Raw genomic sequence first — 18,436 nt, 5'->3', positions numbered from 1 at the left:
GTCAAAAAGGATAATATTCAAACACCAGTTAAGCATCCCAGAAACAAAAGAGATCTGCAGCCATTTCCATTGAAATTCAGAAAGAAATCAGTCTTCATACATTATGGTGGAAGACGGCTGCCAGCTGCAGTCAGGGAAGCATCTCCCCTTCATACCACAGCAATTAAAAGATCACATAATTATAGCTGATCTATCACTCACGGAAGTCAAAGGAAAGCCATTCATCGGCTGTAATGGGCTTTGGAGCAGCTTCAAAATTTCTCCAGCACATGTAGTCCTGACACTTTGGAAACCAAAAAGGCTCCCAGATTAACTACACTCATCCACAGCTGAAAAAGGAAGAAAGTGCTTTCACATCTCTTTCTTTCATCTAATACAAACACAATCCAGCACAACTAACCATCAACCATCTATTAAATAGACTATTTGTTGAAGGAAATAAGGATGGCAAGTTAGTATTTACCCACAGACCATTTCTCAACAATCAAGACTTTGTTTCCTTCGGAAAAAAAAAAAAGCTTTCAAACTAAAGGACTCAAACCTTTTGTCAAAAAAATATTCTGGAAAGTGTGATCCAGGACTGCCTCTCCTTTCACCAAAAGCTCTTTTCTAATTGTCCTGGTTCATGTGTGAGCATGGGATAATAAAAGGCACAGAGCAAGTTCACTGCAGCTCTCCCTGTGTCATGGGTTCTGTTTGATATTTTTAACTTTCAAAGTTTTTTTTAGCTTTTCAACAGAAAGCCAAATCTTCCACCAAGGGAAGGCAACAAGCATAAACTCCCACTCTCAAAGACTTTCCAATCATCTAGTTTCCTCAGGTAAAAAAACCATTATCCACAAAAATTACCATTTCAGGGAAAAAAGGCCTGAACCTTAAAAATCAGATCATACCATATCATAAAATTTCTAATAAATCCTTTCATGCGTATAACAAACATTTAAGCCCTCCTGTTATTTTTTTTCCAGCACTGAGTGGTATCTGCTCTGCACACATTTTAATACTGAACAGGTTTCTGAAGGAGGCTTTTGTTGAATTATTTTATAGGCACTATTGAGGACTAACTCCAGAGAGGAAGATACTTAATCATTGCTGAAAATCCCCAGGTAGTTCCACAAATCCACAGGCTTTTGTGACCAAGATGTATTTATCATGTTTGTTAGCATTTTCTTCTTGACTTCTGAGGAGTTTGCAGTTCTTCAGACATACTTGATTATTCACAGATCGTGTTGCTGGGCATAAGCCAAATTTATCTGTAAACCTTAACTCCCCAACTACCATCCCTTTCTCTCCACTCTATCCATGGATCTAAGAAGCTTTCTGACAGAGGCATTGGTTATATCCAAGTCATTTCTGAAAAAAAAAGGTAGAGTTTCACCCCTCCAAGTGGAAGCCAAGTCTTACCCATCATGTGAAGGCAAGGAGAAATCGACCTGAGCCTGGAAATTTGGTGTCTAGAGGCGCTGACCTCAAAATCCAATTTTTGTTCTGAAATAACATTTTCCAAGCACCCATATGATCTATAAACTCAGTCCTGCTTTCAAAAATTGCTTTAAGTTTCTGTAGGTGTTGGCTACTTCCACTGGGAAATAAATTTTGGAGACCCAAATCATATCAAAAATCTCCATATCCAGATCCCAAGATGCTCTTCTGCATCTCAAAGCAACCCTGAACCATCCAAGAGCACTCCTTAGTCTAAGACCAGTGGAAGTCCAGGTAAAACTGGATCTCTCCATGAAGAGTAGAAGTTTGACCAAACACACAGACACGCTGGAAACCTGAGCTAAACAGAATTCATCTTTAGCAACAGCCATATATTTTATTTATTCGACTCTTCACTGCGTCAGTCTCACAGGAAAAAAACACATACACACACCATAAACACATATAACAACAACAAAAAAATAAAAAGGAGATTATGTGCCTAGATGAAAAGTTACCCTTGGACCTGACCTTTTCCATTTATGCAGTAGAACAGTGGTAGTTACAACCTCTTTCCAATATACAGAATGTCTGAAGCAATTAAAGAAGATGCTGGAACGGAACAGGGAATACATTAATCTGTTGCACAGGAGAGTGCCACCCGCTTCCCATTGTACCCAGACAGATGAAGCAACTAACTGCCTGATCCGGAAAACATCTGCTAAACAAAATCAAAATTAATGATAACCAGAATGAGCTCTTTGATGGTCAATTCTCACCCAGCTGCTGGGATCCATCACAGAGCAGCTAATTAGTTACTAATGCACAAGAGTTTCCAGGAGCAGGATCTGAGCTCAGGGCACCAGCACAACTCGCATTTAACACTGCTGCACCCTGAGGTGGATTTGCAGTGTGCCAATGCATGGAGAGCCTGGTCTGGAGCTTTTTCTCCTCAAAATGCTCCAGGGTCAGAGTTCAGATCCTCTGCCAGCACCCAACAAACCTTGACATGCATCCCAATACCCCCATGCAGTTCTGTGCTGGAAGAGGAACTTTCCATTGGAAAAAAATTTGCAACACTAAAAACTGCCAAACAAGTGTTGGAACATAGTCTCTTTGAAATCCCACAGCAGTACACTCTTCCAAGTGTGTAAACTCATGTTTGTTTAAAAAGTTACTGCAAGAACACTCCACACCAACACACACATTGAGAGAAAACTGGGGTTTTTTCCTACCTTTTCTTCTTGTAACTTCAAACCTTCTGGAATCCTACAAGGAAAAAGAGAATTTTTTGTGTTTTTGTTTTTTTCTTTAATACAAGAATTGTTCAAAGGCAGCATGAACAGAAACCCCTAAAACACATTAGTCATTGTCCCAGGGAAGCATCTATGAAGGTCTACAGAACGAGGAGTAAATACAAGCATACATTTCAGTTTGTCCACAAATATTTAATGGATCAATATATCACCTAAAATGATTCATCATTCTGTGATAAGTTACATGGCACAGCACAAAACCCTTCTTTAAAATGGATTTTTTTTCCTCTATTGATGTTAAAAGGGAGCAGCTAGAGGGTTATTATTACTGTACCACAGATTTAAAGTTGAGTAGGGAGGAGCCGTTACAGATATTTTTAGCAGAGAGTTGTTCAAATAGCTGAAGAATTTCAAAGCAACCTGACTACTCACACTTAGAGCTGAGGGCTCATTTCAGTCTTTGCACACCTACATCATTTGCCCTATTTCTTGCAAAGCATCAGTGCCGTCTCTAAAGAAACTTCTTTTAAAGATAATGTTGCATAAGGTGTTGAGGCTGTTGCATTCCCAGACAACACTACCTACTTGTACTAGTAGTGCATTGCAGATTAATAAATATTTAATTCCAAGAAGTAACATTATTTGTGAGTTAATTACAAATACTTATTTCCATCATTTGAGTTAGTTCTTGCAACCAGTGCCACCTGGTCCCAGCACCATCTCCACCATGGTACAGCCCCACAGAGGCAAGAGGAGCAAGCTCACCAAACCCCTGACAAAAGCTCACAAAACTGTTTTTTTATTCCTGTGGACATGCCTTGTCTAACCTCATGTCATTCCCTTAGTGCTCACTGTTCTCCGATGTTTGTTTATCAGAGAATGAAATAACAAAAATGTTTGTTTCTTTCCTCGTTTTGATAGGAAAGAAACACATGGCCTCCCCAGACATCAGAGCTTTCTGGCCCGCCTGATGCTTATTAGAATTTTATTTGTATTTTATTTGTATCTTCACTTTTTTTAAAAAATAAAGTCACTCCCTGCAGACCACATTTAGACGAAGGGATATAAAGTATAGTGCTACACATCTAATGGAATGTATCCACAGTCCCCTCCTGCACTGCCAGGCACCCTGTCACAGGGTAATTGAAAATACAGAAAGCTGCCACCAGAGCACACGATAAAAAAATACTGAGCTTTTCAAAGTAAAAGAAGATAGAAATAAACAAAAAAAAAAATCAGCTTATGGAAGTAACAACAGTACACGCTCAGCTAACTCCTGGAGGCTTTACCTCCCTCACCTGAGTACAGACAGCATCCAGTAATCCAGAGTGAGATGTTTTATTCAAGGATGTAATAATATCACACACATCTCACACTACAATGTTGTAGTTACTCATTTACTGCCTACAGAAATGCTCCTTTCTGCCTCCTGTCCCTCTCCCAGGACCCAGCTCCAGACATGGCCCATCCCACCAAGACATTCTCCATCCCAGGGACCACAGCACATCACACATTTCCTGGCTGCTCAAACATGGTGACAATTTATACTTTGTCCCATTGGCACCAGTTGTGTAGGCAACAGATGCTGCTTCTCTCTCCTACGAGCAACCAGCAAGCTGCTTTTCTCAAAAACAAAGCTTTCACCAAAGCCAAGAAGGATCAGAACAGCAGAAATGGTCTCCTCCTCACAACCCTCCAAATCAACCGAGAGAAATAAAAAAAAAATAAATCAGTATTTGCTTAAAAAAATATTAAGTTATTATTCCCTGTAAGATGCTACCTCAGTGCTCTTGAGAAATCTGTAAAATGGCATTCAGGATTTGTACAGACTTCAAAGCACTTATCCTCTTTAGGCAGCAAAGCTCTGAGCTGCATAGACAGTTACACTCCAGGGACCTCTCAGAGCTTTTCAAAATATTAGTTTGAGAGGTGGGGCACAGGATGACAAAATTCAGATACAGCCTGCTATCATCAAGCCCATGTACGTGTAATATATGCAAAAGGGAAGAGTACTTTTAAAGTTCCCCTGGAGTCCCTCACTTTAACAAGCTGTTTGAATTCTCTGCACTTCAAAAGCTTAGAAACACTAAAACTAATTACAACTATTACATTGATCAAAAGAAAAAAAGACAATCACACTCTACAAAATATTCAAGTGTCAGCTTCCTTGTATTAAATACCCTTTTGGTAGCTCCATGAAAAGAGCTGTGTAGACATCGTGAAAAACAAAGGACGGTCTTCAAAGTTTCCCTTCTTTTCTTCTGTTCCCCTTGTAAACTCTAATGAATATAAACTACCCCAAAAAAAACAGATTCAGGATTCAGAGGAAAAAGCTTGTTAGAAATGCCAGGGAAGACACAGTGAGATCAAGCTGCAAGTCATCACTTTGCATTACCTGGGAGAATATCAGCATTTGGTGTGTCCCCCAAAGCATCCCCTTCCATGGAGAAAAGACCGGTGACATTGAGAATGCTCAACATTTAACAAAAATGGGAAATAGGAAAAATACCTGGCAACCATGCTATGACTTAAAGAACAGCCACAAAAGCATCAGCTCCAGATGGAGACAACTGGGGTTTCTATCCCTCCAGGAAAATGAAACCATGGCACAGACTGTCATGTTTTTTAGTTTGCCTCAGCCAAATTATTTCTCTCTTCTGTAGCACATAAAAGAATAAGCAATGCTAATTTTCTCTCTGTGAGGGTATATGTTGAACGTAAGATGATTCCATTAGTGATCTATTAATAATACACCAGCAAGAGACATCACCAGCAAGTCTGGTCACAATCTTGGACAATCTCCTTACAAAAAGTAGTAGTCACCCTTTCTTAGAAGGGTAAGATACTGCTCTCACGTAACAAAAATCACATGGAGGTTTTAATAATGTTACTAGTAGAGAGCCAAACTATTTTGATAAAAATGACACTAAAGTCCTCAGACACATTGCCTGAGGAAGAATACTTTTCTGCAGAAGCCATAAAGCAGATGGTTATAAATGGGACGTATTTCATGGGCAGCACTTAATGACTGCAAATTCCTTTAACTAAAAATCTAATTTTATCAGAGCATAAGTCATATGCTTTGAAGAGAAAAATTTGTTTCTGATTTCTCATTCCTTTCTCATATAAAGCTTCTTCATGAATACCATTTTAAATAGCATTTCATTAATGCAATACAATAGTTTTATTTGTCAAGGTTTGCTTTTAGCACCTATTTTCCTCCTTGTTAATGTTAGTTAATTGAACACAGAATAAAAGGTCCTTCTGTTCTCTATCTGAAGTGTCTAATCATAGTTATGTGGAAATCAATGCAGCACGTTTGCTCCAGTATTGCTTTTCACCAGACACGTATCTACTGCGTCTCCCAATGACCAACCAACTCAGTGCCAATGCATGAGAGTGGATATACTGTGATCAAGTACAATTACTAATCCTGAATGGATTAGGAGGGACAATAATAAAAATAAAAATCAGAAACAGTTCCCTAGCCACTGTCACACAGCTTCACTCCCTGTAGCTGCTGTGTGTTGCCCATCAAACACCTCCATGAACCTTATACAATTCAACAACTCTTTTGCACAAAGCCCTTTTCTGTTCTTACAAAAAGAGAGCGCCAGTATTTCAGAAGACAGCATCTAGATGTCCTGCCAAGACATAATAGCCAGTCTGTGTCATAGGCTACTGATTAATGCTGAATCATGGGCCCACAGATGAGCAGAGGACTTCTGGAATGAAAAAACAGATTTCATTCAGAACGAACACAGGGCAGCGGGGGAACTTCATTGTACAGCATTAAAATACAACTACACAGAGGGAATACACAATATCGTACCATTGCTCTGTAGCCAATGTGCTACAAACTGATTTACTGAGAGTCGTTAGTGAAGGATCCAAGCAGCAAAACCACTTTCAAGTTGTTTGCTATCAGTGTAAATAAAACCTTTAAACACTCCTGTATAACAATATATCTGCATTTGTCCTATATACCCACAACGAACATATTGTGCACTACACAAGACAGCAATGTTCTCTGACCTGTAAATCCCTGTTGCAGGGAGATCGGCAACATGAGCTTCTGCTCTTCAGCAGCTGAAGCTGGAGACCCCTCATCTCCTGGACCCACTGGAGAAGGGGGGGACATCACCCTGTTCGCAGGGAGCACCCAACACTGTCCGTCTCAGGCTCCCACTTACACCAAAACACTTGACAGTCAAGGGCTTGCTTTCTCAACTACTGTATTTTACTTCAGTTTCCATTGAATTAATGGGGTTTTCTTCGCACTCTAGGATAACAGAAGACCTGGCTTCAGCTCTTGTGCTTGAGCAAACCCAAGTTTGCTGGAGCCCCAGTCAGTGTTCTGGTCAATGTGCCTCAGGGTGCTGCTCAGGAATGTCTCTAGGAAGTGAAGCCCAGAAAACATAGGAGACCAAACACTACACTAAGAATACAGATTTCTGTTAAGATCACTCCAGATTAGCCTTACTACAGCAACATTACTCAGCATTTGATAATTTTAACTTGTTAGAGCTGTGCTCAAGTTAACAGGGAGTGTGCAAGAAAGGACCATGTGCGTGTTCCTCTTAGACCTGTAACTACAAGCAAGACCAATGCATTAGAAGGCTAATTTCCAATCTGGAAAATAATGATCTATGAATCCCAAGAAACTGCTGTCCAAAACTGTGACAACTTTTTTTGCCACGTATTATGTCTAATTCCCACACCTCAAGGGAAATCCCTGTTACTAACACCCACATTTTCTCTCCAGCCAAGGAACAAACAGGCTGAGCAAAAGAGTTGTGGATGCTCTAACTACACAAAATTATTATTGCAGCATGAGTAAGGGCAGGTCATTCAGAAACAAAGCTAATGCAGGACTGTCTGCAGGAAGCACAGGACAAAGCACATCTCCAAAGCTTTAAAACACCCATGGGACGGGGGACAAGATGCAGACACACAAACAAGCTGTTCTTGAAGCTCTCATCAACTCCCAAAAAATGACACAGTCCAGTCTTTAAGAAAGTAATATTAACCATCTACAGCCAGTTAAAAACAACCATTAGACAGGCAGAATTTATAACTGCTTGGTGCCTGTATAAAATCACCTCAGTAGTCACTGCTGTGTGTGATTAAAAGCAATATGTTAACTTGGATTCTACAACTTTGGACCAGACATTAAGGTGTAGAGTATAATACATATGCTTAGCAGCCCACCAAATAAATATGCCAACTCACTACTAAAATTGCCTGTGGTTTGTCCAAAAATCACAGTCACACAGGCTTCATCGTACCCTTGGTTTGATGTATTTGCCCACAAGGCACTCAGACATCCCCAGCACTGACTAGAAACAATGAGAGATGAAGCATGGGACAAGGCTCCCTGCCCTAAAATACTGCCCCAAAATGCATGCAGGGACTAGCACTGTTATAAGTTACAGCAGCTATGTAGTACTTTATACTTAGTTTGTAAGCAATGTGCAATGCGCACTGAATCTACCAACAGGGAGAGGAAAAGGACCATTTTCAGATTCTTTTCTGCAACAGTTGTTCTCCCTTTTGTCCATGTACATCCACATGTGGCCACGCACGATTTCCAGCATTCTGATTTGAAGAGAAAAGGCAAGAACACTTTGCAAGGTTAGGAACTGAAACAGTCACAATTAAGCTTGAAATTAGGAGAGACAGGTTCCTGTCTGATATTTCTTCTGAGTTTTCTTTTGACTTAAGTCAGAGGATGAGTGCTTACAATCCAGACATGCACAGGGGCACATCACAAGCAGGAAGCACTGAGCAATAGCTCGATGTAGTATTTTAAGGTGCAAACATTCACAGTACATTGTCTCGCTGTAATTTTCTTTCTCCCCCAACTTCCTCCATTTGCAGAGCGGTATTTACAGTTTTGTATAAGGCTGTGCATTTGTTGTTTTTGTTGTTGTTGTTTGCTTGGGTCTTTTTGGTTTTGTTTGGGTTTTTTGTTTGTGTGTGTTTTGGTTTTTTTTTTTTGTTTGTTTTTTGTTTAGAAGCCTCTGATCCCACACATATGATGCTTAACATGTACCACCAAGTTGGTACCAAATAGGCACCAACTGCCTGCAAGTCCAGCAGTTCACCTTGCAGCGTTTTCAGTCTCCCGCCCTTTAATACTGATGTAGATTTAGTCAAAAGGAGACCTTTTACGACCAGAAGTAAAGGTTGGCATAGGGGACTCTGCCAAAACCAATTCACATAGCAGCTGGAAGAGATGCAGAAGAACAGGTAGCGCATTTCAGACCCACAAATTGCCTGTATCACTGTACTGTAGCAACCCTCTTACCAGCTCCTTTGTGGAAAAGACTGCAGTGCTTGTGCAAGGGGATACATCAAATTCAGCACACATGGCTGGGCTCACACTGGGTCTATCACTGCATCAGATGTTACCTCTGCACACACCAAGTCTCCAGGAACCCACTCTCAGGATCGGCCTAACTGCTGTACAGTTTCTAAATATACAGCCCTGACTCATTTAGCAAATTAATAAAGAAGTGGCTGTTCCTATTACAGACTTTTGTCTCAGATTTTTTTCCTTCAGATCATGCTCTTCCTTATCTCAAGTGAGGCATCAAGAAAATTACACTGATACCCAGTACAGGTGAGGCACCCCACATACAGACTGTAGCATTTGCAGTGGTTCTGACTAATATACAACTTAGTTTGACAACCAGGATTTTGTTTACAAACACAAACAGTGTATTTTCAAAAACAATGCTACTGAAGGAGAGAACAGCCACTTCATTGGGTTTGAGCAGGGCACACAGAAAAAAAAAACAATAAATCACACACTACTGTTTAGAGAAAGCTTGTTTTCAGTACAGACACCGGCAATTTAGATTTGTCCTGTGTGGTATAAACATTGAGAGCAGCTCTAATGTCTCACATCACACAGTATCATCTGCTCACCCATACAACAGCTAATTGAGATAACTGCTGCATCTCTGATTTTACTCATTACTATTTCTAGACTTCAGGTGAAAAACCCAGGTATAGCTCCATGGATTTCCACATTGTCATATGGAAGCTCATGGGATACCTGTTTTTAGAAACCCCAAATTTGCAGATGTGCCCTTCCTATTCTACAAAAATGAGAATTCCCCTGCATGATGGTAGAAAGTACTTCAAGTAGAGCTGTCTTCCTTTAAAAACTACTGCTACAGCCTTTTTTTTGAAGGGAAACTACACTACATTTGGAAATAATTGTCAATATTTAGTCTTTTAAGGTTAAGTTCCTTCTGAACAGGATATGAGAAAGTGTAACCCTATGCCACATCATAGCCAAGGAAAAATTGCCTCAGACTTTGGTCTTATTACTCTGGTCTTATTCCCTGCTTCAGGAATACACCAGCATCTCCCCACCTAGGTGTGATTTTTCACTGATGCTCAACTGTGACTGAGAAAAAACTTACTGGAATTTGATTCTTGGGATCAGTTTGTGCCTCAGCACAGAGCAAGGCACCCCCAGCCCACGCTCCCTCCATTCCCTGGGGGAACAGCATCCAAGCACTTGCTGCCTCCAGCTACAGCACCAGAATTCAAGGTCACTAACATCCAAGGCACCACTCAAACTGGTGGTCCTGGTTAGCTGGAAGGTGACAGTCCCCACCACACCAGGCAATGCAGGACCACCAAGAGGTACCACACACCACATCTTAACCAGAAGCAGGATTTTGGTTCTGTAAAGGACTGCATACAAGAGTTTTCATTTTTAAGTGCTTTAGATGCATCCTGACAATCCCTGACACTCTTGATACTGAACCATAACCGTCTACAAAAACTAAAATTCTTCAAATTTTATTCTTGTTCCAAGTAACCCAACATACAAATTTGCCAGCACTTTAAACATAACAGCATCCCATAAAATATCATATTTATTAAACCCTCTGGGTACACAGGAGGGGGCAGGTGAGTTCAGGGATGCAGAGGAAGGACCCCAACATGGGTATCCAAATACTATGAAAACATGCCACAGCACCTTGAACTGCAGATACTCTGTCAACCAACACTCAAGGGAAAAGCTTCTCATCTCCACAGGGATAATATACTAGCTAAGATTTAGAAAGGTCTACAAATAGCAATTACAGCTTGTTAGAGATACCACAAATGTAGGTAACCAGGAGGGAAGGCTCAGTACATGCCAAAGTGACACAAAAATAAGTTTATGTCTTGTCTCTCTTTACCTTCATTAATGTTTTAAACAGGAGCAGGCTGTAGCCCAGTATAGATTTTAATTTAAATCGGATTCTCTCCTTCTCTCCAAACTGCCTTACAAGCAGGAAGAGCGCACACACACACAGCAGCAATTACTAATAATAATTCTTAAAATAAACACCAGGATATTAGATCTTTGACTGCATATAAAATTGATACACTGTGCCTGTCTTATTCCAAGCTCCTGTTCTGAAATTATGCCTCTGTCTGAATTATAAGCAAAAGCTTTTATCAAAAGCCGTTGCAGTTTTGTACCTTACTTCCCAAAGCACTCCTGTCAGATTAGGAAATACGACTTTGCCAGGGGAAGGAGCACAAAATCATCCGCACAACTCCCATGCTGCTTGGAATAACCAACAGTGGTCTTTTGTGGCAGCAGTAAGTGAAACAACATTTAAGAATCTGAAGATAATTAGGAATTTCACCAATAACTGATACTCTCGGACAAGCGCAGTTGATGCTGTGAGGGGACTCCAGAGGATGCTCCATGCTGTGCAGGATGGCACTGAAGGGCTGTGTGACCCAGTGCTCACAGTCACACAGAAGGCTACGGTGACATTTATGGCTTGGAGATTTTAAGCAGTTCAGGTAATAACTAATAATAACAACACAGCCAATACTTTGCAAACACCAGTAAGTTATGGTAGCTTACAGAAATGAGTGTGGTTGCTACGTTCATTAGCATAAATGTAAGTGTTGGTATAACTCCACATGATACTTTGAGGTTGGCAATATAATTTAAGGTACAAGCCAGATAAGGTAACAAACATAACAGGTACAAATAATCAAGGAACTGAAGCAATATTGGTACAGCTGGTCTAGTTTACCCTTGAACTATGCTATCACAGTCCAAATTAGACATGGCACTGCACACCAATGCCTTGCTCCATCCAGGGAACAGTTAAGGTGCATCAGGGAGGTATGAACATCTTGCAGCACGAGAGGGGAAAAGCAAATGTGCCAGCACTGGGACCTGCAAGAGCCACCAGAGCTTGTGTGAGCACTTGGATCATCCCTGGGATGCAGCGCCTCTCCCCAGAGGAGCATGGGGTGCTGAGCACATTTCTGGTATCTCCTGAGCCTTCTGAAATCAAGCAGGTGGCAAAAATAGAGCATGGCATGAAAGCAATTAATTATTTCTACAAAAGCACAGAGCAGTTTTAGTTGTGTAGCCCAGAACAGACGGCAAGATGCCTGCCAGGCTGCATAGCACTGCTCAGGAGTTCTCCATGACATCCAAATATTTCCTTTAACAACTCAGCACAAACCAACTATACATGTACCAACACAGAATTATTCTCTATTTTCACACTATCCAGCTAGGACAATATTATTCAGGCTACCTGCCAGCAGCGCCTCAGAAAACAAAACACAGAGTTTAATTCCTGAGATGCAGCACTGTGCCGACCTGTGTTTGAGAAGGTCTCTGCAGCAGATGTGAGACCCACTCCTGGAAGAGCCAGTGGAGACCAGCAGCACTGCTTTGCTGCACCACGGGCTGAGGAGATGAGAAGCTTACCCCAAGAACTGTCCAAAAAAACAGTGTGGCTTCGGCACGTGCAGAACTGCAGCCTCTCACACAGAAAGCAAGGAACAGAAGGAAAGCTAACTGTCAAATTTCACTATTTAATAATATCCTTTTGTAAAATACTCCAGTAGATAAAAAAAAATTGGTCTGAGCTACTAGTGTGGATTATCTTGTAGAGACTCAGTGGAGTAGCACCACCGGCTTTCCATCAGAACCTCCTGCCCAAGTTCTCCATTAAATTTGGACTCCAGGGTTATTTCAGATCCAGGTTGTGCCTCTCTTCTGCTATTCTCATGCTGGAAACTGCCTTCAGCCACTGTTGGCTGCTACATTTTTGAGAATTCTTTTCAAGGAAAGGAGAGGTGACCCCAGATTACAGCACCTGGTCCTTCATGGGCAACTCAAAGCCCTTCTAAACCAGCACAGAGCTGTCTTTGAAACGTGGTCACCTCTAAAATGCCCACCTTCAGCATGGAATCAGCCTTGCTGAAGGCACAGGCAAAACCTGACCAAAAATATCACCCCGGAGTGGTGAGCTCTTCATATTGAGCTATTTTGGCACATATTCCACTCAGTAGGATTTAGTCCCATGATGATTCAGCCCTGGGAAGTTGTGCCTCATTAATCACTCCATGAGGGTCCATGTGCAGCACCCAGAGGCTTCCAGAGCTTTCCAACACCCTCTGGAACCAGCCTGTGAGTAGTTCTCCAATATAAAAATGACAGCAATATTCTCCAAAATTAACATGGACCAGGAAAGCTGCAGCTTTTCAGTTAAATACTAATATTGTCCTCCTTTTAATTAGGCTTTCTATTCCTCTACACCCAAGAAATTTCAGACTGCATGCATATGTGTGTTAACTATTCTAATCAGGACTAAGATTATTTCTGAAAACAAACCTCTTCTCAGGAACACTGCATAAATTAGAGAGGTAGAAAGCTGAGCATCAGGAAAACATACAGCACTGGTGTGCTAAGAGTTAATTTCTCATGCAGAAGTGCTGTATATTGCAATCTATGGCCTCAAGACTTATTTTTCCTTTACAAATGCAAAGCACAGCTGCAATGATTCTACCATGGACCATGAAGAAATTGATTTAGCAATCTGAACATAAATTAAGCAATGTTTTTGATTCAGTAAACTTGTTCCTATGTAGATCAGAACAAGTATTAGTGAAGGTCAGTGACCAATACCCAAGTACTTCCTTTGATCAAATTCATAGGAACTTTAGATCAGAGCACACTTCAAATTATTTGACCTGTAAATTAACCCTTTACATATTTTTAAAGTGATTTTAGTGAATTGCTAAAAGGTTTTCTATTTGCAATTCAATGTTTTAAACACATGTTAATGGAATTACATATTAACCACACCACAAATTTCGTAACTTATAAACACTTCTTGTGAACAAGGAGCTCCAAATCAAAGCAAGCTCAATATCACTAGAAAGGGATTTCAGGTGGTTTCTATTATTCAAAAGGTATTATGGCTAAACTATTTTCAGACAGATAAAATAAACACCTTTTGAGAGAGAACAGCAGTTATCTCCATTTCACTGACCCACCTGAAACCTACGTTCAGGGCTACCAGATTCATCTTGTGTTTGATGCCACACTGGATAAACACTTTCTTATGGAACAAGCTTTCTGTACAATTTTTTTTTTTAAATCTGCATTATAACTTACACCCCTTGAAGCTATTTTAACTGCATACTTTGTACATTTAAAATTGTAATATTTGCATCAGTTAAATTCTGTGCAAACCTGAACAAATACATTCCTAGCATAGATCCTTTCACCTCAAGCAACATCAAATAATTGGTACAATAACTTTATGGTTTATAGAGGAAGATCAAATGAATTAATGTCTTTCAAGTAGTATAATAGTTCTAAAATTAATGTTAATCATTTGAGTAAAGACTTTAATTCCTCACAGTAACTTTTTCAAAAATATCAAAACTAATACACACCAGTGAAGGAAATTTAAAAAAAAATGCAAAAGCGTGCAAAATATTTATTTTTAACAAAAAAAAGGCAAAAAACCCCACAATCTGAGACAGTACAAGAACATGTCTGAGTGCCAGTGAACTACCCAAGTCTACACAGCAACAAATTATCAGTGGAAGCATGGAGGGGAACTGTTTTTCTTCACTTTTACAGAACAGATGATAGAGACCTCAAGGAAAAAGCACACCTGAGACAAAACTCAGAACTGCAGAATCCCCAACTCCACTGAAATGATTTTCAAGTCCCACTGAGCAGTGAAAAGCATCTTTTTAATTGGCTTAAACTGCTTTATTGAAACAATGCACACAACTGTGGGTACTTGTAGATGGGATGTGACTGGGACAAATGTGATTCTCCAAGTAGAACAAAATCCTGAGGCTTAAATAGATCCAATTGCAGAACAAATCCATCAAGGGTTCATCATCAGCCTGGCAGCAATTAGCATACCTGCCAGTAAGTGTTCTAGGCAATGGCAGCTAAAAAAATACAAATGTCTCCTTTCCTTGCCTCCCCCACCACATCCCACTTCCAGGGCATGTGAGCAATCATTTAGCAAACCTGTGAAAATCAGGAACTAATTAAATAACTAAAAATTGTTTCAGTATTATTTTCTTTCCATTAAAAGTCACATTTCTGGATTTTTATGGCCTATTCACACACCTCAGACTCACATGTGAAAATCTCAGCCTACCCACATCAATACAGCAAACCCAGGCTGCAGATTCTGGTCCTGAAAGCCACCATCCCTGCTGGGACAGCCTGCACCGGACACAGACCAGAACAGGGACCTGCATCATCCACATCATCACAATGAAAGCCACAACTGTCACCTTCAGCACCAGAAACTGGTTTAATTGCTTCTCCAGTCCCACAAGCCCAGGGCTTGAATGAGAAGCATGTTACTACCCCACATTAACACATGAGGAGTCCCACCTCCCATCAAGCCACCATCCCCTGCTGTGGCCACCATGCTCCCTTGTTCCCTTTCCAGTTGTTCTGTGTTTTGCAGGGGGTTGACATCAGAAAATCAGGGGGAAAATGCTGTGGGCAGTTACTTCAGTGGCTCTCTCAGAACCACCCATGGCTCAGTTTTCCTTGTTTTAAGCAGCAACCTAACTTGTTTCAGGTTTCTCATCTGAAGGTCCAGTCACCCACATGAAGAGCTAGGACAAAGCCTGCTTATTAAAATTGAGCTTAATTGGTCCCAGCAGCCCCAACACAGAGCATACTGTAAAGTCCTTGGGGCAAAGACAGTGGCTCCACAATGGCCAGACACACAGTTTCACTCCCAGAACCATGTCAGGATACTCAAAAAAGTACAAGAGCTTCTGCTTCACTGTTTCTTCACTGACCTCCTCAGCAGGTGTTTAACACAAATATACATGGATATGCCCTCACTTGTTTTCTGTTTTCACAGTATGGAACATCTGAGCACAGCATAAAAATAGAAACAAGAGTTGTAGGTGCAGCAGCAGCTGGGGTACAGTACCTCTTGATGCAACCTCCCCGCATCCGGATACAGCCGTCTGCTCCTGTCCGTGTCCATCCATCCCCTCGTGACCGATGGGAAAACCCCAAGCAATATGAGAGATAACCAAAAGCTTTTTGATTTCATCATTTCACACCTGTTGAAAACAAGAGAACAGCCATAAAACAATCCTCTCACAACAAAACCCAGGTCAGATTCAACAGCACAGCTGAAGATTCAGCTGACAGTTTATGTCCACACTCAGGTCAGTGCAGATGTAGCTTTGCAGGTTCCCACAGCGCATGTAACAAAACACCGATTTTCCTGTTTTGCATCCAGTGTATTGGCAATGAATTCCCACATCACAGCAGTTTTGTGAAACATTTACCCCAAAGTAATCACCCACAGGACCTGCTGTTCCCAGTCTGTTCCCACACAGCACCTGCAGAACCAGAGCCCTGGGATTTCTAAAACTAACTACTGCAGCCAGAAGCTATTCACATCAAAACATGGTATTATGGTACAGCAGAAGCCAAAGGGTGACTTTATCCCATTTTCAGAACTCCCAGCAGCACAGGGTCACTCATACTCAGTAACTCACACTTGTACCCCTCAGCAGATCTTCAAGAAAGCCCCAGATACCCCACATTCACTTTTCAACACTGGACACTTCCAGCAACATGCCAGAAAATATCATTATTCCCCTCAGACTGAGAGGATGATGCTGCCTGGAGCAGATACAGCCCTCACCACCACCTTAGGCTGAGATTTGGCTTGCAGGGCCAGACAGCAAGCCAGGCTCTGACAGTTGACACCAAACACACAGAACAGTCATTTGTCCAGCAGATGAGGGCACCTGCCCAGATGGTCACCAAACCCACTACAACAAATTCTGTGCCGAAGAGTTTGGAAGCAAAACCAACACAGTCACTCAGTGCATGAAACACATGTTAGTTCCATCAGACAACATGCAGAGTCCTGCACTGGTGCCCTGGAAGCTCAGCTGGGAGAGCTCTGTACTTCATCTGAACTTTTTTGGGAACAGGACACCAGACTGTGTCATTACTTTTCACAATAAAAATACCGAAGGAGTCTTCAGGCCTGATACCATTTCTGTGGTAGCTGAGGGCAATTTTGACCTTTCACAGCAGCCACAGAGGATGCCAACACAGACCCACAATGAAGCCTAATGACCACTTAATGAAGCAGGTGATGGCATTTCTATAGCATGCGAGTGACAGACTGCTGCTTGGTTTGAGCAATATATATTAACAAGGCAAGTTACCTGCTAACAGCAAAATTAAGCCCAGCTGAATTAAATCACCATGACATACCTCATCTTGACAGGACCCATTTTACAGTGCTTTACATGTGCTTGCTGCAGGGTGTATCCAAGCCTTGGCACATCACTATTAATTTTGGAGCCGTGACCAGTTACACTAGGGCTGACTTGGGCTCAGCTATTTAATCTTGCCAAAAGACACATCATCACTGGAATGAGCACAGCCCACAGCCACTGCACATCACACACCCATGGAGCTCACGCTTTGCTTCTCAGCATTAATGTAAACACCCTGAATTGAGAGCACTCAGGATGAAATCAAAATTTATTAGGCTTTCTAAATTCCAATTAGAAACCTCAGATGTAATGTTACTGGGGCTACAAATAAATGTTTAATAAACCAAAGTCACTATATCAATAAGCGACAAGTACATTGTTACATTATGAATTGTTCTTGCACAGCAATACTATTTCTCACGTTTTTTACAGAAGTATTTTGTATGCTCGGGTGATATCACCACAGCAAATACAACTATTTCACTTCGCAGTTCTAAAGACCTCTGACTCATACACTGCTTGAAATTACAATCATAGAACAAAACAGGGGACTAGCTAGTTTCATGTATATTCAGTAAATAATTAACTGCTAGAAAACATGATAGTATTCGGGTTAAGAGGTTTGTAACACTGATGAAACTGAAAAGGCACCCTCCACCTGCTAGAAATTCTACTTGTTTTATAAATTGAATTTGTAGAACATGTTTTTCTAGTCAGTTTAGAAATTACTTATTTTTATTGCATGCCAACTGACAGTACACTAATTGCTGTAATAATAGGAGGAGAACACACTAACATATGTTATATATCTGAATAGCCTAAACCAAGCAACAAATGTGCGCCATAAATATCAAGTCAGGGTTAACTCTGAAATCATACAGCATTTCCATGTCGCTTGGCATCCTAAACCACACCTTGGCATCACCTTCCCCTGAGCAGAATCTGGTCTGCAGTTGCAGCAGGCAGATTACATGAACTGGATTGCAGTCTAAAGTTTCCTGAAATTGACAAAAATTCAAACTGATTGAATAGATCCTGACCACCACTGTAAACTCAGACAAGTTCTACCACCAGTTCCCTTTCTTCACTCAAACGAGGCACAGATTTGCTGGATATGACCCTGTGTGGACATCACTGCCCAGACACAGCGCTTTCATATGGAAATGTCTACATAAAAC

At 41.1% G+C, this 18,436-nt stretch overlaps 1 protein-coding gene across 2 annotated transcripts in view; it reads right to left on the bottom strand.

Moving 5' to 3' along the window:
* Positions 1–18,436, bottom strand: part of FSTL4 (follistatin like 4) — a 406,465-nt gene that overhangs the window by 196,412 nt on the left and 191,617 nt on the right. For both annotated transcript variants that reach the window (XM_082063280.1, XM_082063281.1), the window contains exons 2-3: positions 15,941–16,076; positions 2,658–2,691 (exon numbers count right to left, since the gene is read on the bottom strand). In XM_082063280.1, the coding sequence (XP_081919406.1) occupies positions 2,658–2,691; positions 15,941–16,069 (163 nt within the window). In that variant the 5' untranslated portion in view covers positions 16,070–16,076. The remainder of the gene's footprint in view (positions 1–2,657; positions 2,692–15,940; positions 16,077–18,436) is intronic.

This window comes from Streptopelia decaocto (assembly GCF_964273445.1).
Source record: "Streptopelia decaocto genome assembly, chromosome: 12".
Lineage (NCBI taxonomy): Eukaryota > Metazoa > Chordata > Aves > Columbiformes > Columbidae > Streptopelia > Streptopelia decaocto.
The sequence above is the reverse complement of the archived record's forward strand: the minus strand, read 5'-3'. Positions and strand labels throughout refer to the sequence as shown.